The sequence below is a fragment of the Helicoverpa armigera genome, chromosome 23 (assembly GCF_030705265.1).
Source record: "Helicoverpa armigera isolate CAAS_96S chromosome 23, ASM3070526v1, whole genome shotgun sequence".
Classification (NCBI taxonomy): Eukaryota; Metazoa; Arthropoda; class Insecta; order Lepidoptera; family Noctuidae; genus Helicoverpa; species Helicoverpa armigera.
In genome coordinates, this window is record NC_087142.1 from 8920491 (window position 1) to 8944557 (window position 24067).

The 24067-nt window shown below is 33.8% G+C and overlaps 1 protein-coding gene across 3 annotated transcripts in view; it reads left to right on the top strand.

Moving 5' to 3' along the window:
• LOC110374023 (aryl hydrocarbon receptor) overlaps positions 1-24057 on the top strand; it is a 105627-nt gene extending 81570 nt beyond the window's left edge. The window contains exons 2-10 of one of the 3 annotated variants that reach the window (XM_049837547.2): positions 13256-13350; positions 15545-15634; positions 19625-19834; positions 20112-20299; positions 21117-21223; positions 21353-21494; positions 21587-22313; positions 23011-23057; positions 23898-24057. In XM_049837547.2, coding sequence (XP_049693504.1) covers positions 13261-13350; positions 15545-15634; positions 19625-19834; positions 20112-20299; positions 21117-21223; positions 21353-21494; positions 21587-22313; positions 23011-23052 — 1596 coding nt within the window. In that variant the 5' untranslated portion in view covers positions 13256-13260 and the 3' untranslated portion in view covers positions 23053-23057; positions 23898-24057. Of the gene's footprint in view, positions 1-13255; positions 13351-15544; positions 15635-19624; positions 19835-20111; positions 20300-21116; positions 21224-21352; positions 21495-21586; positions 23602-23897 lie in introns of those variants that run through there. The other 2 variants (XM_049837546.2, XM_049837548.2) reach the window with 2 other exon arrangements.
• The last annotated feature ends 10 nt before the right edge of the window (positions 24058-24067 follow it).

Below are 24067 nucleotides of genomic sequence, written 5' to 3' on the forward strand. Positions count from 1 at the left end.
CATACATTTTGACTACCTATCATTATGTCACTATTAGCCAAGTTCGCATAAGTAAACGTATTTGCCTACAAATTATGCTGGGGTTATAAAATAAAAACATAAAATTACAAAAAAAAAAAATAACTTTTGAAACATCGATAAAATATTGCATATGTTTTCACCTCCCTACATTACTTAGAGACCAACTCAACCAGAAAACAGTTGGAAACCGCTCGCGTCCCAACCAACCCGTGTGTCACACACCAGATCTCCTTAACGATACTACAAAGCCACCACCCCTCGCATCCAACTTTATCCTTTATTTCACCATCCAAAATAAAATATATCCCATCTCGATTGAATTTTCATCACCTTATGGATCAGACGTGATGTTATTATAACTTGTTGACAGATTATTAATATCTTTCAATGAATATAGAGTGTAAATTAAACTATTAAAATGGTTATTCAGAGCTGGGCGGAGAATAAACGGCTGTCATTTGTTATGCGGTTTGCAACTTCCATTGCTCGTTTGTTTAATAAGGTAAAATGGGTTGTAAGTGCTGATGCAGCAATGAATGTTTTCATACAGTTATTGTGATTGTTTGGTACTTTGTAAGCAAGAATTTTTGAAGTTAAGATGTCAGATTAAAAAAAGGCTTCAAAATAATATTTTGTTGGTAATCTCTGCGAAACACCCACCCACAAGGGTGACAATCTTTAAAATTCCGTTACTGGTTCCTGTTGCAAATATTTAGTTCCTAAATAAAACACGTGGTTTACAATTAAATCTTCTATATCTACTGCCCAATTGTTAACACTTAGAATGTACTTCTGCAAACTTTTAGTCGGCCCATAGTTAGATCGGGCTCATAAATCAGCAGATGAAGCAGATGAATGCAAGTGCACACATTACAACAATCCAAATTCAATTGAATTCACAATTACTTTTAAAATAAAGTATGTATCACCCATTAGTTCAACTAATATAATTATATCAGCCAACAGTTCAGTTAGCAGTATGTTAGTTTTATAGCATTATTACGTCTATCAAAATTAATACAATATGTCAACTATAACACTATTAAATACATTAATAATACGTTAATATAATTTGTACGTTTACACATTATCATACTATTATGGTCCTTCTAGCTTATTTAACCCTTTTTCATGCACTTCGGAGCAAAAACTTGCCATCCATAATAAGTTTCTCTCCTTATCATTTTCTAAACAATAAAATGAGATAGAAGTATTTTTTCTAGCTTGGCTTTTAATGAAATAACCATGTCCCGGAGGGCACAATAAACTGTAGGTCCCGGCTGTTATTTGATCATCTTTGGCAGTCGTTACGGGTAATTAGAAGCTAGTAAGTCCGACAACCAGTCTTACCTAGGGGATTGGGCTGCTCAGGCAACGGGGTTGAGGAGGAGAGATAGGCAGTCGCTCCTTGTAAACACTGGGACTCAGCTACATCTGGTTAGACTGGAAGCCGATTCCAACATAGGAAAAGGCTAGACAGATGATGTATTCATGTACATGATATGTATAAAACATTAAATTAGCGGTAAATATTGCATATTTAGTTATGTATTTATTTGTCATGTTTATTCTTCATTGTAATTGAGTTTTTCCTAGATATTGTATAATAAACAGGAATTTTGTAAACATAAATTTTATCCCATTTAGTCAATAAACGTATTAGATATGTATGAGCTTTTCTTTAGCGGTCTTTTGTAAAATTTATTGTTGAAAAATGAAAATTACATTCTGGTTTTTGTTCCCATTCTTGAATTCTTGATATCTTATTAAGGCGTATAAGCCTAAGAGTTTGTAGATTAGTTTGAACGTGCCAATGTCAAGTACTACGAAACCGACTTAAAAAAATATTTCAATGAACCTATTTGAAATAAATCATAGATACTTACCGTCAGTTGCACAAAGTACCATTAAAGTTAAAGCTTCTTAAAATCTATTGCTGACTCTTTCTTTGTCAACAAGATAAAAAGTGTGTATAACAATAGAATTAATGAAGTTTTAATGTTTTGTGCAACTGAAGGTTAGTCCAATAATTGAGGAAGGCTGTAAAATACTTTTAATCCGACTGCGAGGAATAGTTTTCTAGGGACACAGGTAAAACCTCGCTCAGAAGTTAGCAAAAAATATTAACTGGCCTCTGAAGAACTAGCTATTAAATAATATAACAAGTTACACACAATAGTTAAATAATGAACTTATATTAGGACTTTGAAAAAAACCTGAGTATAATTAGATTTAATCCTCAATAATTTATACGCTGCATATTTTATAATAAATTTATCCCGCATGATACATGGGCTTATTGTTCTAGTCCATCATTTTGTACGTTTATAAGTAATTTATGTACACTTTAAATGCTTTAATGCAGCCTTTATACAGATATATCATTCTTAAGCTGCCTCTGCTTCTTAAGTAGTAAACTCCCATGAGTTATTGGTTTTCTTTAAGGAATATACCTACATTTAAGAGCAATAGGGAGTATTTTGATTTCGCTATATTTTAGGTAAAAAAACATACTTATGATAAAAAAATGGTCCTTATGGCTTCGAATTACTCATTTACAAAAAATATATTAAAATTGTGGAGTAAAAATTACCAGTAAAACAAATACAAAAACTACTTAACAAAAGAAGCGATAACAATAACACTTCATAAAATTACACTCGAAGACAAAAAAAAATGACCACCACAAATAAAACCTACCCTTTCCCATTAAACCGTAATCCCTCGTTTAAACGAATCAAAAGCATATTAAATAAGCAATAATACAAACGCGTTTTATAAATGTGGACGCACAAAGCAGTGGACATACCGAGATGTGATAATATGGTCCTTTTTTTGGTCCTTTTTTTTGGTCCTTCGGAACATCGTGACTCGCAGGCTCCCGTGCACGCGACCGGATTACATGCCTGCGAGTGTACCTACGGATATTTTAGTTTATAATTTTTATTGTTTATTATGTTTTTTTTTGGGAATTAAAATGGTGGTAATATTGTGGGTTAGAGATATGGATGTTCTTTTTATTATTATTTAGATACTTATATTTTTTGGCATTACACAGTCAAAAGAATTTTATTAGTAACTTAGCTTTCGCTAGTGGTTTCGCCAGCGTCTCCGTGCCCTTGGATAAAAAGCCAAAAGAAAAAAAATATTTCACTGTTACTATTTCACCGTTTTCAAATTGGATTAAAAATAATTTTCAAATTAGCCCAGACATTTCTAAAATTAGTGAGTTCTGTAAACAAAAAAAAAAGTCTTGTGCTCGTGTCGAGCTCATGGCTAAATCAATGCCACGCGTAAAAATGCCTGAATAGTCATCCAAAATCAAAATAAAATTACTTTCCTACTCCAAAACAATTCACAACCCAACTTCCCCGCCATGTATCCTAACACACACGAGTGTGAAATCAGTATATTGATAAGCTAACGACCGAACGGACCGGGATTCCTTGCCGCCTGTATCAATTAAATGGACGGAGCAATCTCAACACTTTTAAATTTAAAACGGGCTGAAATTGGTTCACTCGCTCCCGTAACGGGTAGTTTAATTAATTAGCCTGTGATCGATGGACAATGTGTCGCGAGAGTAAGGTTTTTTTTTTTGGCAAATGTAGACGAATTTTATTTTTATTTATTTATTTAACTCAGGCATCTAATGCCCATAGGAAGTACTATGCATAAATATTGTAGCATTAAATCATATACTAATACATATTTTACAAGAACAACTTAAAAATAATGCAAACGAATTGCAGCGTCGTGTTGCGTTTCAACTCTTCTTGGGAAAAGGTCTCAATGCGATGATTTGGAACTCGCACCATGAACGAATTGAAGTTGGTATGATGGGGCATTTTATGTATCTAAAAGTCGATATAAACATGGAAGAACTCGTCATGACAACATAGTCAATCTGCATTTTAAGCCTCCAAATGGTTTTAAGAAAATTATACAACAAAAGGTGAGACACTTTTACATGCATTTAAATAAATCCCAAAATTAAACATCAAAAACGCACCACCAATTTCAAATTTCAATATCAGATTCCGCCCCACCAATATTACCCATTGCCCGCCACGCGTCTACTCAGCGTGACAGCCACATATCAAATGAGCCAATCTCGCGATTACCGCGCCCGTGACGTTTCGTTACACACACCGCGCCCGTGACGTTTCCATTCACGCAACTGGCGACGGGACAGTTGGCCGCATAGATAATGTGCCAACGGTTTTAATTGGCCCTGTTGTTATGAATATAGATTTTGTGCTAATATAATGATTATTGGACTTTTATTGTTGTAGTGTTTTGCATAATATTGATATGGTTAGTTTGTTAAGTGTGGTTGGATAAAGGAAGTCTTAGGCCGGCAATACACGGACCGCTTCAAGCTGTCGACCGCTCGAATCAGTTGCAACTGCTCGAGCGGTTCGTGTATGTGCGTCCATAGAACTCTGCAGTTCACTGTGCAGTCGACAGCTTAAAACTGTCGCCCCTGACTGCTTCAAGCGGTCCGTGTATTTCCGACCTTAGAAACATAAATATGTAGATGATCTTATAGAAGGTTTATACTATAGCTTTTGTGTAATACAGCAGTCATTCTTATAACGATAGTTTAAGAAGCTCTGAAACTTTTTATTCAAAAGTATAAATATCTTTATTGATCTAAAGATAAAAGTCAGTGCCAAAAATAGACTTTATAATATTCTAATTACTCGTTTACTGGATGAGGCTGTTATTGCGAATATAAAGTTGCATCTGCTGTAAAAGTACAGATGTTGCTAAAAATACTACAGGAGCCCTTATTTTTAGATATTCTCAAATTGACATGAGAGAATAAACTACATGTTGTTTCACATAGTTCTAATATAGAAGGGAATAATAATGACTACAAAATACAATGCGAACCAAAGACAAATAGTCCCTCCACTTCCTCTTAAAGACCATTAACCTCTAACCATAAAGTATCGATATTTAGGCCAGTATTTTTTTTTCTCCGTCCCAAAAGACCAATAACGAGTACACAAGATTTAAAATATTCGAAACATTTACAAAATTGTAATTTTAAATTTAGAATAAAGGGTCTTATAACTCTTCTGGATTCCCACAGGGAGCGATGACGGCAAATGATTTAAAAGCATTCGCTCCTTAATTAATACGAAATGTGGGATTGCTAGTTATCTCCCTCTTTCTTATGGAATTTTAAGGATTTGGTGTTCCTGTCTCTTTTGTGCTAGCAGTGAAATTGCTTCGTGGTATATTGAGACATCTTGCTTGGACGTGATTTATTGGTAGTCGGCAAGAAATTTTATCAATATGTTTACTTAAAGAATTAGTGGTAGCTGCGTCACGTTTGGCAATTTATGTTACTATGTTAATTCCGTATTGATATCACACTTGTTTATAGTTTTAAAAGGTTTGGAAATCATTTTTTTAGTCTACTTTCTATTGTATTTGTAATTATAGACCAGTTATTTATAGACGGCTTTCGTTTGATTATCTTTATTGATTTAGCGTCTCATATTTTAAAGTTACTTTATTTTTACTGACTATTTAATAAAGGAGCATATAAAAATGAAGGTAATTGAAGACTTTCCCAATTAAACGATTTTTTATAAGACGTGAAATGACCGTTTTCAGCACTGATTTGCTAATAAATTACCTAATTGCCACGCTGACAGTTTTACACTTTAATTTTGCATCGCATTCACTTGAGGAGCATGTCTCTGGAACGTAAATAACTAATATATCATCAAATTATTGAACATAATTGGCACTGCAAAATTAGTAATAAATTATTTAGAACTACACACATAATCAGTGCAGATTCTATCTTTAAAGTTTTTGTAATAACATTAGGTACCTTTCAAAAATACTTTCACTCGCCAATTTTGAAATCAGCCTTATTCTCTGGAGCTAACTTCTAAAACCCATGCCAAAATAAAAAAATTCTTACGGTGAGTTGTATCATTTAACGTTAAAGATACAAAGGGCCATAATCATTTTCAGTTGTCAAATCAATCAGTGTTTATGGTTACCTATAGTGAAATGGTACAACTCAAATTTAAACTTGGCTACAAAACAGCTCTTTAAACCTCAAAAACTAAAGAGCCACCCTTCACCACTTCCTAAGTGTTTTTGCTGGGAAGAAGAACTGGCAACAAATACTTTGTTGCCCAGGAAAACTGTGTTTTAGTAAACCTAGTTGTAATCTAAACCTGGCTAGACATACAGACGTACAAACGTACAAACTACAAACCAGTCTATTGGCGTGACATTATTATAATAAGGGATGTGACACGCGAGCGAGCGCGTCACGTCGCTAGAAGTGTTAAGATTCAACCGATTCTACTGTTTGTTTGTTTGCGTGTTTTGTGTTGTTATGATGGTCTAATGTAGTCTAGGGTTTGGTTATAACGAAGTGTTATAGAAGGTAAACCTTTGGATTGTTAAAATGCAAGTTTGATTTATTTTGTATTTTGTTCAAAATAGTATACATATAAATCTGCAGTACATATTGTATTAAAAAAATACATGAATTGTCACACTAGTGTTCACTTGACAAGAATAAGATTAATATATTATATGGCTCATAGATGTCTGATAAAAATACCAAATAAAGGATAGGTCAGTATTTACTTAGTTCTAGTTCATCAAAACTTAGGTACCATGACAATGATAATGGTCAAACGCGTGCCTATATGTAATCAATAGAAAATTGCACCTTGTAAACTATGCAATACTCTCAATAACCAAGTATTTTGTTCCGCTCCTTTGTTCCGCATTTCACAAAAATTGGTCCTTTCATCCAAAAGCCAAACAACCCAAAGGTTACGGACCAGTATGTTTCACCTCACCAGTATCTCACCCACGGTATTCTCCACATGTCCAGTAATTACCAGGTCACGGTGCGCTACCCTCGCATGGGGTTCGACCACGTGCCATATTGTGAAACGGTTACAACAGATGTGTAGACTAAATTATACGTTTTTAATTGTTTTCCGTGAATTATGATGTGTTTTGTAGTTTGAGGTCTTTTTTTGTGTGTGTTGGAATGGTTTTGCATCTCTGTTTTTTTGAGGTTGGATGTTTTTTCATATGTCACATAAGGAGCTTCTGCCTGCGATTTTAAAGCCAATAAAAAGCAGCAAATAGTATATTTAATAAATGGGTTATCTCAGAATAAAAGGTTTTACAAATTATTCCAGTATAACGTTAAATTAACGCGTTCAGGCCCACAGACAAACTCTCTAGCTTTGTAATAAATAGGTACCTGTAGATGCTATTCGAACCGACAAGAAATGTAAAACACTCCGAAGAATAACTTTGAAATATTGCTAGTTTTTTGACCTTTAAGAGAAATCAAAGCCTTATCGAGGTGAATTACCTTTAACCAAGAACCTAACTTACTTTGGTCGGTAAAAAATACCAACGTGTATATTTTTTGTAGCACCAAAAATGCCTCCAATTTATTTCCACAGTATTTAACACTATGTTAAAAAAATTAAGCTATAGAAACCGCACAAAATATTGTAAAGTTAAGTTCTAAAATCACGTACAAGGCCATTATGTAAGGTAAACCTTAAGTTCTGTGCTTCAGTTAAGTTTATAGGAGTTTATCACGAAGGGCTTGTTATGGTCAGTGTAACCCGACCATTGTTAGTTCAAAATTAACATACGTTTTACTTTGACAAATATACGCGGGTCAATTTAGTTGTTGGTGAAAATTTTGATGTTAAAGTCTTTATATCGACATCGATTTAGCCAATTTTTATAAAGTATGTTATATATGTGCTCAATTTTGAGAATTATTTGAACATCTATTAGACTGTACTGAGGTTATTTTTAACAAGCCTTAATGGTTTCACAAAAATATATTTACAAAATTCTCTGGAAGTCGCCGCGTATAAAGTTGCATATTTTTGGACCTCCAAAATACTTGCATAATTATTATTAATATTTACATATATGGCTGTTGTACCAAAATATTTACTCCCCAAACAGCTGTAACATTCATACACAAACCTAAATACCTAAAATCGCAATAATAAAGTCGGCATACGCAATTGCAATAACATATGCTATCTCCGTATGTTAATCAGCTGTGAACATGTCGCTTGCACCTTTCCGTAATATGAATATTCATATTGATGTTAAAAATACGCGCCATTATTATTTGCCTTTAGGCTTCATTAAGAAGTTTGAAGTTTGTTCAATATTTTGAGACGACTGTCACATTGGTTGGAAGCGACTGCTGTTCTCGGGGTCCAGGGTTTATATCCTGGTGAAATCGCTGTACACAGCGATTTCGCCAAAATCAAGTAATTTTCCAGGAACCAGAGTCCGGAAATAACAGCCGAGGATGGTTATTAAAAACTGGGTTTCGGAATGCTAATCAGTAACAGTCGGTGTTACAAATCCACGTGAGAGGTCATAAGGCGGATTTGAGAAAACTCTTGCACCGTTAAGTTATTTAACTCGCAGTTCATTCTATGAGAAGTAGAATATTTTTGAGAAAAGTTTTCATAATCATCGTGTATATCAAAATTATCGCTTGCGGCGGTCACTTAATCGAAGACCTTAGTTATATTCATTTTGTATAGAAACCCATATGAGCTTAGACATTGACGAAAACTCTAGGCAGATAATGACAGTAGGTATGTATTTTTCAATACTCCTCTGTCTGATGTAATCTTACAAGAAACATTCCTGCCAGACAATATCGTCTTTCGCACTAGCCAAGTATCCATACAAGCAACGCTTCTACCATTTACCTTTACCGTTATTTTCAAATGAGGGGATGGAAAGCAAATTCCTTTACCGAGACAAATTAAACAATAATGTGCACCTAATAGTCAATTAAACATTAGCGTCCATATATCGTAAATCAATGCAAAATTATTCGCTTAATGATAACATACGACAAATTGTGCGCACGCGACTGTTTTTTCGTTAAAAGACTTTTGCGTTTCCGTAGAACGTTGGAGTTTTTGCCGTTCAATTTAATATGGCAGTGGAATGATACTTGATATTAATTGTAGTGATTCCGGGATAGGCAGAGTTAGTTCTGTTAATTGGAATGTTAGGCCAATTGTCGCATATTTTTGTCCCGGAAATACAGTTTTAGGTGCTACGGAATTGTGGTTATAAGTGGTATTAAAATTGATTTATTTCGAAACGACCAATAAAAAGCAATTATTTTATTTTTGTTCTTCAAAAGTAGAGCTACTAGAATTTTGTATTGAAACATGACTTTAAACCTTTTTTCCATCAATTATTATAAAATTGTGAGCTTACTGCTATCCAAAATATTATTACCCATGCATGGTCTTACATCGACAGTGAGCACGGTATTTTTAAACGTCTAAATGGAGCACCTTGAACACCCCAAAGAGTTAATAAGCACATTGATAAATAGAATAATTTGCTTAGTATTCCTTAATTGACAACGCCCTACATAGACATAAGTACTATTATTATCGACCCACTATCTCAAAGTGCTAAAATACGAAATTAACGAGTTTCGCCAAACGGCAACAGCTACTGTCATCAATTTTAGTTTTCAATTTATAACAAAAACAAAAAAAAGAAACCCTCGATAGTGTAATGACGATTATAGAGGGTGATAAACCACCGCGCATTCGATTAGTGACGTACCCACGGACATTATCGATAAATCGGTAAATCCATTCGATTGCCGGCCAGCGCTATCTTGATCTGTGAGCCGCAAAACAATAACTTTGCCTTTTTTTTATTAAAAAGTTAAAATGTTGTGCAAAGAAAAGTAATGAAGGCCCTTGTGTGAAATAATTGCGATTGTTTTTATTATAAAGCAAGCGGCTTCATGTTGCGGTGTTTAAATAATTATGTGAGGTATTAAGATGTTGTGTACTGTGTATTTATATGAATTGTAAATGCAGGACGTGTGTTACAATTTATCAGAAAATAATTGCAAACGTGCCCTTGAGAAAATAGCTGTCCAAGTGCTGTAAATACATTATTATTATTTATGTAGGTATGTATTTTTGCTGTTGAGATTTCTAAATATAATGAAATGATTACATCGTCCTTGTTTTAATAATGCATATTATTACCTACTTGATTACTCAAATATAAATATGAAAAAAACAATTGATAAATTGCCTTCGTTATAAGCATTTAATATTCACAAAAACATTATTTTGTAAACACACAAAATCTACCAAACACAACCACCTTCCAACCAATTGAAAGTGACGTCGATAAACTATGATCTATCGACATAAATTTATCGATACTATCATATCACTAGCGTCCACATGGTGTCTCCCAGGCGCAGTAATTGGCCGGGCTGGTCATAAAATGTATCGTACCGTTGGTCGGTGACAACGCTATTGTGTTGAGAATTATTATTTATTTTATATTAGCTGTAATATGTTTTAGTTGTTGTTAGTTTTTGGTGTTATTTAGTATATTACTGTTATTAGGCATGCTTTTAACCGCCTCTTGAGGAACCACGTTCCAAGCCGGTCTTATATCCACCTCTTGGTTATAAGCTAACTCCCTTCCAATTTTCAGTAAGATCGGATTAGTCGTTCTTATGAAAAAATAATTGTTCAAAACGATTGGTAAACGACGAAGATATGGGCGACCAAACATTAAAAATAAATAAAAGTGCAATCACCCGAATTGATAACGTTCTCCTTTTAGGGAAGTCGGTTTAAAAGTGTAACGTAAATGAATTTATATAAATAAGAATAGAAGTTATTTTTCCTCTATTTTTTATTTTCCTTTATATACTTGTGCGGTAGACGTGTCCAAGATATATTAGCCTAGTAACTTATCTCTCAGAAGTTAGTTTCAAGCCGACATTATGTCCGTACAGAATTATAACTAGATATGTAATCAACAACCTTCTAAGAATAATCAAAATTCTTCGATAATTATAGAATCATGATCAATTTATTACACGTTTCTACTTCAAGATAAGATCTATTATCATGTCATATGCGATAGGTAACTGAAGTTCACACTAACTATCTGTTACTGTATTATTAACTGACCGATCAAATGTTAACTGTAATTAGAACAGGTTAACCTTTTGAATTTAACTGTCGTAGTTATGGTACTCAAAGTTTTGTTTGTATTGCCGGTGTCTTTTAAGATTAATTATGATTGTTAATTTAGGATATTGTTTTATTCTAAGAAATATTGCTAAAGTTAATAAAACCCAAAATCTGATTCATCTGCTTAACCTTTTTCTGAAAGTAGTTAGGTTTACAATACAATATGCTGATTGTAACGGAATACAGCTGACAGTATTTTAAATAGAGCAATTGCCTTTCTGTTCTCCTTCTGACCGACTTTTAATAAATTGAAGAGAAGAAAAAAGCTCAAACCTATGAAATTAAGAAAAATATACCTAATAGTTTGAGAAATGGTACTCTCAGTTGAATATTTCTCAAAAGTGCTGAAGAACCAAACCTATTAATTTTAGTACACATTACGAACGTTCATTTCAATATACCTACTATACATACTTGAATTTTATAAAATGGAACATCACACCTTAACTTTTCTTTTTAACTCATAAAATAAAATCTTAAGGATCAAGTCCACCGATAGCATAAAAGTCCATTTTTGTTAAAACTCCTTTCTTTTGAAATTTAAACGTGAAAATTCAAGGCACCTAAACAGTTCTACAGAAAACTGACGTCTATATTTTGTCCTTGAATTTGGTTCTAAATATAATTTACACATTAGAACAACATATTGATATCAACATTTATATTATACAGTTAATATTAATAACGTCTATAATTATATTTCTATTAAAACAGTATCTACATTAATAAGGTCTATAATCCCTTAACAAAAACGTGCAAACCATCCCTCGGTACCCCAGCATCCCCCGTTACCGACTTGATCTGATTTGTCGCCTAAGCCACGCCCATCTCATTAGACGCGCAAGTGGTACATGAAGCTGTTTATACTTACTGATATTGTATATTGATAAGTAAGTTTATTATATTTGTAGCTTATTTGAATATGTTTATAATGTAGTATGGGAATAGTATGACGGGGTATTGGTGTACTATTTAGAATTAAGTGAAAATGTTATTTGGAATTAAAAAAAAATGGTTTTAAAAATAATTCTTTTGATATGATATTTGTTATTTAGGTAGTGTTCCTTATTTTAACGTAAAGTAATATTTATTTACATAAAAAATAAATTAAAGCGAATAAATATTGCCCATGTCGCCAATGTTATAACATTTTATAAAGATAATTGAGAGTTTTAGGCCAAGTATCAATTTTAATATATATTTTTTGTACTTGCTGAATGCAATTGATTTTAAACAAACGCATAACTAATTTTATAATTTCATACATGTACTTAACTATTGAGCTACTGACTTCTTTTGGATTATTCAAAAAAAACTATTTTAATACCTACGTTATAATTATAACCTGTTTACATACGTATGTAATTCGAAATTGTCATACGTTTCTATTTCTTATCAGACCACTTAAAATAATCATAATTAAAATTTTATATAATTACAATTAAGTTCTTATCTGCATCTCTGCCACCTTTAAGTGTTAATTGCGGCGCATTCTTAATATCAAGTGTTGTACTTTGTAAATATCACATAGTATTTTGTTTAGTAATTAAAAATAATAACTATATCTTTTTAATTACTTGTTATAAACACATTTGTTGAGACGCATCTGCACCTGCTTTAACTCGAATTGATAATATCTGAAGTTGAATAAAATCGACAAACAAAACTATATATATTTTTTTATATATTTAGTTAATTTTATTTAGTGACTTATATTTCTTTGAGTATATATTTTTATGTCCAACGTTAATGTCTGGACTATTTGTAAAGATAGTGAAATGATACAATATTTAATGTTTGCCAGTTGTTTTTTTTATAGTTTGAGTAGGAGTACTTATAGGTACATATGAAAGAAAAGAATGCAGGGAAATATAACAAACTTATTTTTATGTTATGTACACTTATATACGTTAACTAACGGCACTATTTGCGAATTTGGCTTCTGACCGTAAATAAAGGGTTTGCTATAAAATATCTTTCGAAAGACGTGACTAAAACACGGTATTGCGACTTGTTCGAGTAGCAACTCTTAGTGGGTTTGGTCCGTCTAATTTACATCGAGTTCTATATTTTTTTATAGAGATATCTAAGCGGATATTTATATTGTTATATATTGAATATTGTTTATTTTGTTCCAGTGGTCATGCACAAAGAAAAAGAAGATATCCACGGTCACCGGAGAGAACACTCGCCCTACGACCACGCCATGCCTGATGGGGAAATGTTCTTACAGGTAATATTCTAACAAATATTTTAATTACAACAATTAGAAATACATAAAAATTATGTACTATCAAGTGGACAGATAATATTTTGATAGCACATGTTTTTTGCATTCTTCTTCTTTTTGCACTGTTTCCAATTTTATTTCGAGTCGGTGCAGTGCTTATGTTTTCCGATTCCATTCCTCTCTGTCAATTGACATATTCTGGTGAGATGCTACCTATTTAGTATTATTTAAATTCGCCCTATTTTGAAACGTTCCTTTGAAGATTAAATCCATTTTGAATAGCACCCCTTTTACCAGTATAAAGAAAAAAATCCAGCTGATAGACAGACATACAGAATTACTTTCACATTAACAATATACATAGTAAAGATTATACAAATATTGACTCCCCATATTCTCGGAACCATTTTACTATAATCATAACATTACAGCATTAGCCTGTAACCTTCAGATCCAAGGTTACAAAACAACAAAACCTTGAGCAAAGCTGAAGTTTTTCAATTTTATTAACTTTTCCTATTTATGGCGGGTATGCAATATTGTTTATGAAAGAAAATTGCTTAACAATTGTATCATTCTTTGTTGATTTGTTTATGAAGGTAAATATCATATTTTTTACTGCTACAGGTAGAAAAGGTAGGTATTGTGGAATGCTAGGTTTTTTTCGTTAGGAACCTACGTTTTCAAGGCATTAAATAATTCTTGGAAAATGGAGTTATAAAAAAATATTGTTTTAAATAGACCTCTGGCTATCTTATAAATCATTCCTATCCAATCAGTGTACTAATTTTCATTTAAATAGATTCTGTAGTTTAGGCATGAAATCGCGACAGACTTATCGAGAGAGTTACTTTCGCATTTATTTATAACATTATCAAGGACATAATATTATATTATACAATTTTATAATAACTGTTAATCTTTTTTATCGATATCCAATCCATTAAATCCGACTATTTTTACATTATAAAATTCTGCATAGCTCGGTATAACAAGACCTATAGAGATGTCAGGGCTCTGTGATAAATTATGAATAGTTAGCCTGTTACAAAATAAATCAATAGGAAGTATCGATGCAATAAATAATCAGTACTATGTGCTTATTTTATGTTCTCTAGTTAGTCTTTGTGGGTTTCCATTGTTAGACGGTACGAGAAATGACTGCATTTTATTGTCGTCGTAATAAATATGTCAGGATGTAGATAAATATTTGATTATGATTCGCAAAATGCATATAAGTAAATTAATCCTTTTGAACTGACATATAAAACTATATTTTATAAATAAATAATATTGTCATAAATTGTTTAAGCCAACAAATTGTTAAAGCTCAAATTCGAATGCTATTAAAGGAAAATTGGAAAAAATATTATTTAAAATATCGATTTAACGACAGTAAATTGACGGTTTCTTAATGACCTACCCATAAACTTGTGTTGCTTTGCTGGAAAGTTTGTAGCGCAACTTCTTTTTCCCAGTAAAAACACGTAAGAAGTAGTGAAGGGTGGCCGTTTTTGGGGCTGTCAAGTTACTACCACCCAATAAGGATCAGTTATTCAAAATTATCGGACGTCAATGCGAACGCTCCCACATTTCTCCGTGGAACTTGGCTCGTAACTCAACCATGTGTCTGGCCGAGGAAATAGCTACGAAACCGAGGGAAAAACTTGGCGAAGTCTTTATTGTCGACGGAATAATTTCGGTCCCCACGTCACGACTGATTTTACTTCGGAAAAAGTTTTTTGCTTTTGTTTTTTTTTTGTTTTGTTTGTTAGTTTGAATTTCGTGCATCGGTTTTAGGGTTATATTTTGTTTTATATTTGATGGAATTTTGAATTTTTCAGATTCTATTCGGAAATAATAGTTGTGTGACTTTGGTATTGTAAAAGAAAGCCCTTTCTAAGCTTACTCCAAATTGTAATCATGCCCATTTTGGTGGTAAAAGCTTGGTTGAATACTAGATGATTGATGAATTATGAGAGAAAACCAAGTTTAGCCTACAAAATGTAGCTTAATTCTAGAATACTTTGGCCCAGAAGCAATTTGCTGTATTTTTAAACATAGGTGACATACCGCTTAAATAGGTACGTAACTAGCGGCGTATGTTTCATTATGCTCCTTTATATGATATAAGATTTCCATAAAGAAAAGATAATGGTTTTTCTCTTATAATTGATTCGTTTGTGTTAATTTCCAGGCACTCAACGGTTTCCTGATGATCCTGACGTGTGAGGGCGAGGTGTTCTTCGCTACACACAGCATCGAAAGTTACTTAGGCTTCCATCAGGTAAGACCTACAATATTAGATTCATATACCCATATACATATACTATCGACTGTAGTTAATACAAGTCTTCGACAATAAGGACCTGTCTATACTTCGAAGATTCCGAGATACTTTATCTATGATAAATATAGGAAAACTTGCCAGTAATATAAGACATTCTTGTTAAAGTTATTCTAAAGTAAAAATCTAAGTTAGCATACGTCTAATTTTAACAAATTCTTGTGACTCTTTATAAATTCAAAATGAGGTTTTGTTCCTAATTCCATAATTATGCTCAAAAGCCTACAAACAAAACAGCCGACGTCCAATACACGACATTTTCTGCCCACAAATTCACTTTAATTAATTACATTATTTCCACATAAAAATTACCCTATTTTCCTTATGAAAGGCCGCATTAACCTTATTAATCACTTAGCGAACATAAGATAAGGCTTGGACCAAAATTTAATTATTCATAAAATATAAAAATGTGCTATAAAAATATTAATTAGAGGTACGATAAGTGAACTTAGTACGGCTCTAGCGTTATCAGAGGCCTTCTTATCGGACTTTCAACGAATGGCTTTGTAATCTCACGGGTATTTACATATTTTCACGTTTTAGTCATTTTGGGGCCTTATTTAGTTCCTCCTTTTTAGAGGGTGGAAGGGGGAGACCTTAAAAATGGTCCTGATAAGAGAAAATGTGGTTAGTTTTATCAGCTTAGGATAAGGATATGAAATTATCCATAATGGTTGCGGAAAAAATTTGAAGCAGAATCTTAGTAAAGTATGGTTTCAATACCTTTACATATATTAGCACATGTGACTATCTAGAAGTTCTAGATTCTGCAAAATATTTATAGGTTATCGAAATATATTCTAGCATCCTAAGTTTGAAGGCGGTTGATTGGAGCATAGCACTTAAGCAAAATGATGATCAACTTACTGACTACAAACAAAATGCGTTTAAGGTCGTCAGTTTAGCACTCGGATGTTACATAAAGATATTCACATTAAAATACCGCAACTCATAAAATATTCCAAAAGTTCAACATATCTACATAATTTAATAGCTTCCCATTGGGGTTTTCCTTAAGCAATAACTCACCGTACGTCCTCACACAAAAATTAATCATTTCCATACACCAATATCTTCAACGCAACAAAATTAACATATTTAGGGAAACCAAAAAAATCGTCCTGAACGAAAAAAACTGCGACGCATATTAAAATTGCTCGTTAACAAATGCCCTCCGCATTACGGCTAATAAAGTCCCCGATGAAATATTGCTTTTAGAATGTAAAAACCCCGCTTTTCGACCCCCTTTCGACCCCCGCTATAAAACTTACAGTTGGCAGTGATCGTATGCGTATAAATTTTACGTCCAAAACCCCCCTTTCTCCTCTTTGTTTTGTTTATGCTCAAAGCGAGCGAGTAATTCGGTTACCTGAGTTACTTTAGTGGGGCAAAGATTATTGCGTAGAGTGGAGTGATTGGGTAGACGTATGTGCCTAATGTATTGTCAAAGTTATTTTTACTTAGGAACTTGGTCATTTTATACGAATATTGTTTTGTAATTTTGTTAGAATACTAAAGGGCTTATTACACTTGACTAAATTCAGACAAATGTAAAAGTAAAAGAAGGTAGGTTTCATTAAATCATTTAGAAACCTAATTAGACAAACCTAATTAGGCTACTGAATGTAGTCAAGTGTAATAAGCCCTTTACTGCGTTAAAGATAAATTTTGATGATTTAAAATCATGAAGGATTTGATTGAGAACAGAGAAGAGCTTCAAAGATTTCAGTACACAACTCAAAGTACAGAAGAGATACAATGATAAACAAATAAATTATAACCTAATTCAAATGAAACGCCCATCTAATCATCTAAAAAATCTTACATAAATTCCGTTTATGCCTACTCCCCTGTCTATCCAATTACTCTACGCCAGTGCGTAGGGTGGGACTCGATTAAACAAATCGATTTAGAAATCATTAAATCGGTCCGGGTACTTGCCACTTCCTGACTGGCGCGTGCCAAACCAAACCGACCTTAAATGAGGGTAGTAAAGATTTCCAGAGTAAATAACATTGGGGACATTAAAACCGATTATTAGCATACGATTTTAGGTAAAAATGGAAAGGTTGGAGAAGTTGGTATAGGGTTTGGTGTTAATTAAGAAGTTAATAAAGGTGAACTTGAGAAGTATACTTTGTTATATTCCTGTTTCACTTATGTATTTTTGTAAGATAGCGTTTAGGTAGATGCTTTGTTATGTTCCTATTCACTCTTTAGCTAAGTTCTAAGATAGCGTTAATGTGGAGTACTGAATGCAAAATATATAATATTATTCCTACATGGAGTAGATAAGCAGCTGAAGTTATTATTTACATACATGGACAACCCAATTCGATAGTACTTACTCTACATTTAACAATATTTATTTTTGCTTACTCTATATTTATTTTTGGTAAATAAACAAATTAATCAGTCCTTATTTTACTTCCCGGTTAAACTGAAACTGATCAAAAATAATTAAAGAGGAACATAAAGTCTAGTATCAAAACAGATGCAACTCAATACCACAAAGATACTACAAAAACAAATGAACCTACAATTCCAAATCAAAACAAAATCGAAACTATAATAATTCTAAATACAAATGCATCTGAACCGAGGGGTGAATGAATAGCAACATTAACTTCAATCTGCGCCAGGTGGGTGCTGGCAGTATCGATCGCTAATGGCTGAGCTTCGTGGTAAATGACCCCGACTGATACTGAGATCATTTTTATTTGAAACTTTTCATTTGTGCTGTTTTTTGGTTCTTTTATTGCGTTTTGGGCTGCGGGTTCAGCTTTGGCTGTGAATTCTTTATTCTTAGTTGATCAAACTCAAGATTAATTGTTAGTAAGAGACGCATTTATTTGTAAGGTTCACTAAACTGCTATCGTATTCATAAAAAAAAATATTGTTTAGTATATGAGTCATAATAAGCATGACGTTCGAAGTATTAAAAAGTTATATTCTTTTATTGCTTATAAAACAGTAGTGATTTAATCAAAATGTCCCACCAAAAAACAGTAAGACCCTAACTTGAGTCACAGTTAATCAAAACTTTCTATCTCCCCCATTAAAAGCGGAGACAAATTATGGCTATATTTTCCAAAACTGATATAAAAAGTGATACGATCCATCAATACAATGGTACGCCGAAAAAATGCCAAAACAAAGGCCTATAGACAAAACATGGATTCGTACCTTAGCAACCCCCCACCCCAATGAGAACAAAACCAATTACCCAACAAATCATCTTTTGACGTTTAATGCCAACGCAATATGTTGTTACTCATACCAGCCCTATACATATTTTACAAATTCATTTATATGTTTAGAGAGGGGCCGAAGTTCGTGCCTTGGGTAACCCCATTGATTATCAATTAGTTTTGTACTGGTATCATATGCTGTTGTATTATCTACACTGTTTACACGGTCCTATTGTTGTGTGATGCGTGGTAAAATGAATTAGAAAATATGCAGAGAATTTTATAACATATCCTTATGTAGTGAAGGTAGTCATTAGCTTGTCAAAGGTCCGGAATTAACACGTCCATCTTCGTTACAGATGATTCTTTAATGATTGAGCTTTAAATCGATTCCTAGGGCTCGTTGATTTACGATTTGATTGTGACTTGCTCTTTTTTTCTATTGTAAAGCTTGTGTTTGTGAACTAATTATCTTGTTATCTTTTGGTTTATTGAATCTTATTACTGTTCCACTAATAGAAGCTATTAACTAATTGAGAGGTTTTTTTCTTTGTTTTGGTTAATTGTTATTGCATTGTATTTAAATTTAATTTGATCGCAACATTGTTGCTGAAACAATGATTTGAAGTTTTGATTCTATTAATAAAATACTACTAGAAAAACTAGATTTAATGACTGCAAACTTTTCTGAGTATATGTTTATAAACCTAATACAATGATTTGCCTTCTTTTTCAGTCGGACATAGTCCACCAGTCAGTTTACGAGCTCGTCCACTCAGAAGACCGGGAGGAGTTGCAGCGTCAGATCCTGTGGAACTCCTTCTTACCTCCAGAAGTCAGCAACCTGACGCTGCAAGATGTTCTGCGGCCAGACAGGGCGCATCTGTTAGAAAGGAGCTTCACTGTCAGATTTAGATGTTTACTTGACAATACTTCTGGGTTCTTGGTAAGCTTTTTATTTCAATAATAATTGAACCTATAATTTTTTATGCCAATTTTGCCCAAAAGGACCCGAAATCACATGAGCTAGATTGTACAGTTCAGGTCTGGGTCATATAGGCCGTTTCATATATTGGTACTTAGCATCGGTTTGCTTTGCATTGATTTAGAAACAAAGCCGAGGCCAACATATATGGCTAGTGGATGTAAATACAAAATAACAAAAATAAAACATTCAAGATGAATGATGAAAATATTACTAATCACACTTTTAAAATCCACAGAGGCTTGACATCCGAGGTCGCATCAAAGTGCTACACGGGCAGAACAAGAAAACAGAAGAACCTCCATTAGCTCTCTTTGCAATATGCGCGCCCTTCGGACCTCCCAGCCTTCTGGAAATCCCTCAGAAGGAAGTCATGTTCAAGAGCAAACACAAGCTCGACCTGTCTCTAGTCTCTATGGATCAACGGTAAGGGAAACAAAGTTATTTTTCAGTATCTTTATAGATGACAAAGGATACAAAGATTTTTCTTTGTTTTCATATGACAATACTGAGGATCTGATGACTGATGGGTGTGAGGTTTAGTTTCATCATCAGCTAAGTCCTACGTCACAGGACAGGAACAATGTTATAGCAGGCACTCGTAACCGAGTTGTACCTCTACAACCATCATTATTTTTAAGCTAAATATTTAAACCTATAAATAATAATGTCAGCATAGTTAGGTTCTATAAATAACAAAATTCTCATGAAGTATGAAAAAAGAGATTAGGTTACACACACAATAAGTCGTTAGACATACATAGCATTTCATTTAACACTAAAGATACCTCAATATTCAGAAACGCTACATTTAGCAAAAACGGTTACAATAAAAGATCATCAATGATCGGAAGTATTTTATATGGACCATATTAAATTGTTAATTGACACTCGAATAGTGTCTGAACAATGGTTCTGTTAATTAATGGGAATACCGCAAGGTTACAACAAAAAATAGATATTTAGACAACAATAGATCTAAGGTTAATGAAATCGTGAGTTAGAATTTTCTCTGTCGATCTATAATATTGGATTCTTTTTATAAAATATAAAAATCGAAGAAGCTGAAAATTATAAAAAAAAAAACCTTAAAAAGACAGTTTTTGTGGCATGATGATAATACGATAGGACATAATAAGTTGGTGATTTTAGAACATAGTAATTCGTAGTTTTTGTTGTACCTACAAGGTGGTTGAAAAAGTGTGTATTGTAAACTGATAAAGTGTATTTTTTTTCTTTCCAGGGGTAAAATGTTGCTAGGTTACACAGATGCTGAGCTGGCGAATATGGGTGGCTATGATCTAGTACATTATGATGATCTGGCTTACGTTGCTAGCGCTCATCAAGAATGTAAGTTATTTCACAAAATATTTAGAAATGACTGTCTCATTTACAATTTATTTTCTTGCATTAGTGACAATAATAGAGTGTTTGTTTTTTGTTTGTTCTGTATTGAAAATGGTCTTGTTTCTGTTTCAGTATTAAAAACAGGTGCTTCCGGAATGATCGCTTATCGCTTCCAAACAAAGGATGGTCAGTGGCAGTGGCTGCAGACCTCTTCCAGACTAGTCTACAAAAATTCTAAACCTGACTTCGTTATCAGTACGCATCGACCGCTCATGTAAGTGCCATCTCAGATTTTAAACACAAATTGTTAAAGTTCATCAAGGTAATTATTGAAAAACTTTAATCTTTTATCTTCTTTATTTTCAGGGAAGAAGAAGGTAGAGACCTACTCGGTAAAAGGACAATGGACTTCAAAGTGAGCTACCTCGACACCGGTCTCACAAGCCTCTACTTCTCGGAGACGGAACAGCTATCCGGCTGCGAAACGAATGTCACAACTCCTCCTCGAACCGCCAGAAGATACAAAACGCAACTTCGAGATTTCCTATCAACTTGTAGGAATAAACGGAGAGTTCCCACAACTCCTGCGCCGCCTCCCGTGGACTATTTAGCAGCAGACGCAGTTGCAGCAGCATACACCAATTTAAATGGCGCCTACACTGCCCCCTACGGAGAATACCCTCCAGCCCCAACCTTACACTACGCCCCGCCACCTCTAGACGACAGATTCTTAACAGCAGATAACCTCTTCCATCAATATAAACCTCTATCTTACCATTACACTCCTTACGCGCCGAATGGCTTCCTCGAACCGGCCCCTCCGCCTGGGTACGAAGTGGCTCCTACATACCATCGGCCGCCTTCGAGAGAGTATACGTACGTGGACAGTAGTGGCAGGTATATGAGTCCTGTGACGGGACAGGAGAGGAGGTCACCTTCCGTAGTGCCTGGGCCGAGTCCTGCTGGGTCGAGTAACTCGGAGCAGGAGCGGATGCAGCAGCCTCAAGCCTCGGAGATGCCTCGGCAGACGGTGCTCATGTGGGGTGCTGGCGGGGCGGCGCAAGAGGTCCCCGTCGAATACTCCCCTCCCCAGGTTTGGCGTTACCATCCTTCACATTATCATACCGCTGAAGCCACTCAATGAATTTTCTTTGACTCCCAAACTTGACATGAATTTTGGAACTGATTTTTCGGTTTGCATCGAAGAAATCTTCTCAAAATTATTATAACGTAAATACTTAGAAAAATATTGCAATCTTTGTTACCAAGACTTGATTTTCTTGTACCTCGCTCAGTGGTGAGACCGAATCGGTCGTTAGGTCTTTTAGACTTAAACAGGGTCCTTCCAGTATCTACTTGTAGATACTTCTTGATGTATATTTAATTCGAGAATTTTATCCAAATATATTAAAGTATAGTCGTTTAGTAGTTTAAATTGTACGGATCACGACGCAATGTTACAGCATAGGTCTAGGTTATTTTTGTAAATATTTTTTTATATTCGATTTGAATGACGAATCCTCGGTATAATTGGACGATTGTTTTCAAAAATCTCTGTAAAATTGTTATGTGTGATATAACCTGGGGATTTTTTTTAATTCAATGCCTTGTTTATATGAGGTCAACATCACATAAACAATCTCTAACAATAATATCCAAACCTTGGGACATGTCGTCATGATGCAATACCATATCTCTTTCTCTAGGCATTCGATTTTTTTGATTGTCAGATGCCACATCTATATTTATAATTATGTTTGTTATTATAATTTGTGTTACTATCGTTACAGGCACTTCACAGTACTTTAAGTTACGCGGCAAGCCTCGTATAAACAAGGTACATTTTAACTTATATTTCAATTTCGCTCAGTTTCAAATCAAAGTGAAATATTTATGCAATACATATCATTATATTACGCACGCAATTTAAGTTCACTTTTCACTTGAAATCAGCAGTCGACCCAACAAGTAGCCTTTGACATCTCAATATTATCAAATTGTTTGTAATTCTTCTTCCTATGTTTAAATTTGGAAACCAAAGCCTGCAGTGGCTTCTATATACAGAACAACTAATGATGGACCTTATTCAGATTCCATAGCTATTCCTTTGTCAACATCTTTATTATAACCATCTAAGGCTATGGAATTTGAATCAAGTTCTTCATAAGTTTCTCGTTATTGCTTATGCACTGTGTCTTCAAGCTTCTGGTCGACTGCATCCACTGCCGAACCAACGCCACGTAGCATTGTAAATACACTTGTCGTGCCTTCCACTATATTTCTTTTATTTACTGTACTTGTATGTGCTGGAGTTTTAGCGGTTTTATGAGCTTATTCTTTGAAACATGCCTCTGTATTATATAGATCGGGAGCGTTAAATACTGGATGTAATTTATTTGTACCTACATGATTAAAATCGAAGATTTGCTATAATGATGAATAATGAAATGTAAAACCCTTTATCTCATCTGTATCAATTTCTGTGTCTTCAACTTAATGTTTTCTCAAATCGTTTTAAAGATCCTTTTATTGAATTTGATAGTGATATTTGACTATAGTTGTTTTTCTTATTATTATATTATCTTATATTCTCATATTCTATAATACTCTGAATTAAAGTTTCTAAAACCTCTAAAAATTCAGCTGAAGAATTAATTGAATATAATTTGTGCTACAGTGACCGACGTTGGTACGGCATCGGTGTCCTTGCGTTCAAATGACTCTTCCGCCGTCGACTTAGTGTTAAGATAGCTTAAATTTTGATGGTGGATTGCGATTGACACTGAATTTTGGATTTTTGATGAAATTATCTACAAAGGTCATATAAAGTTTTAATGGCTTTTTAAG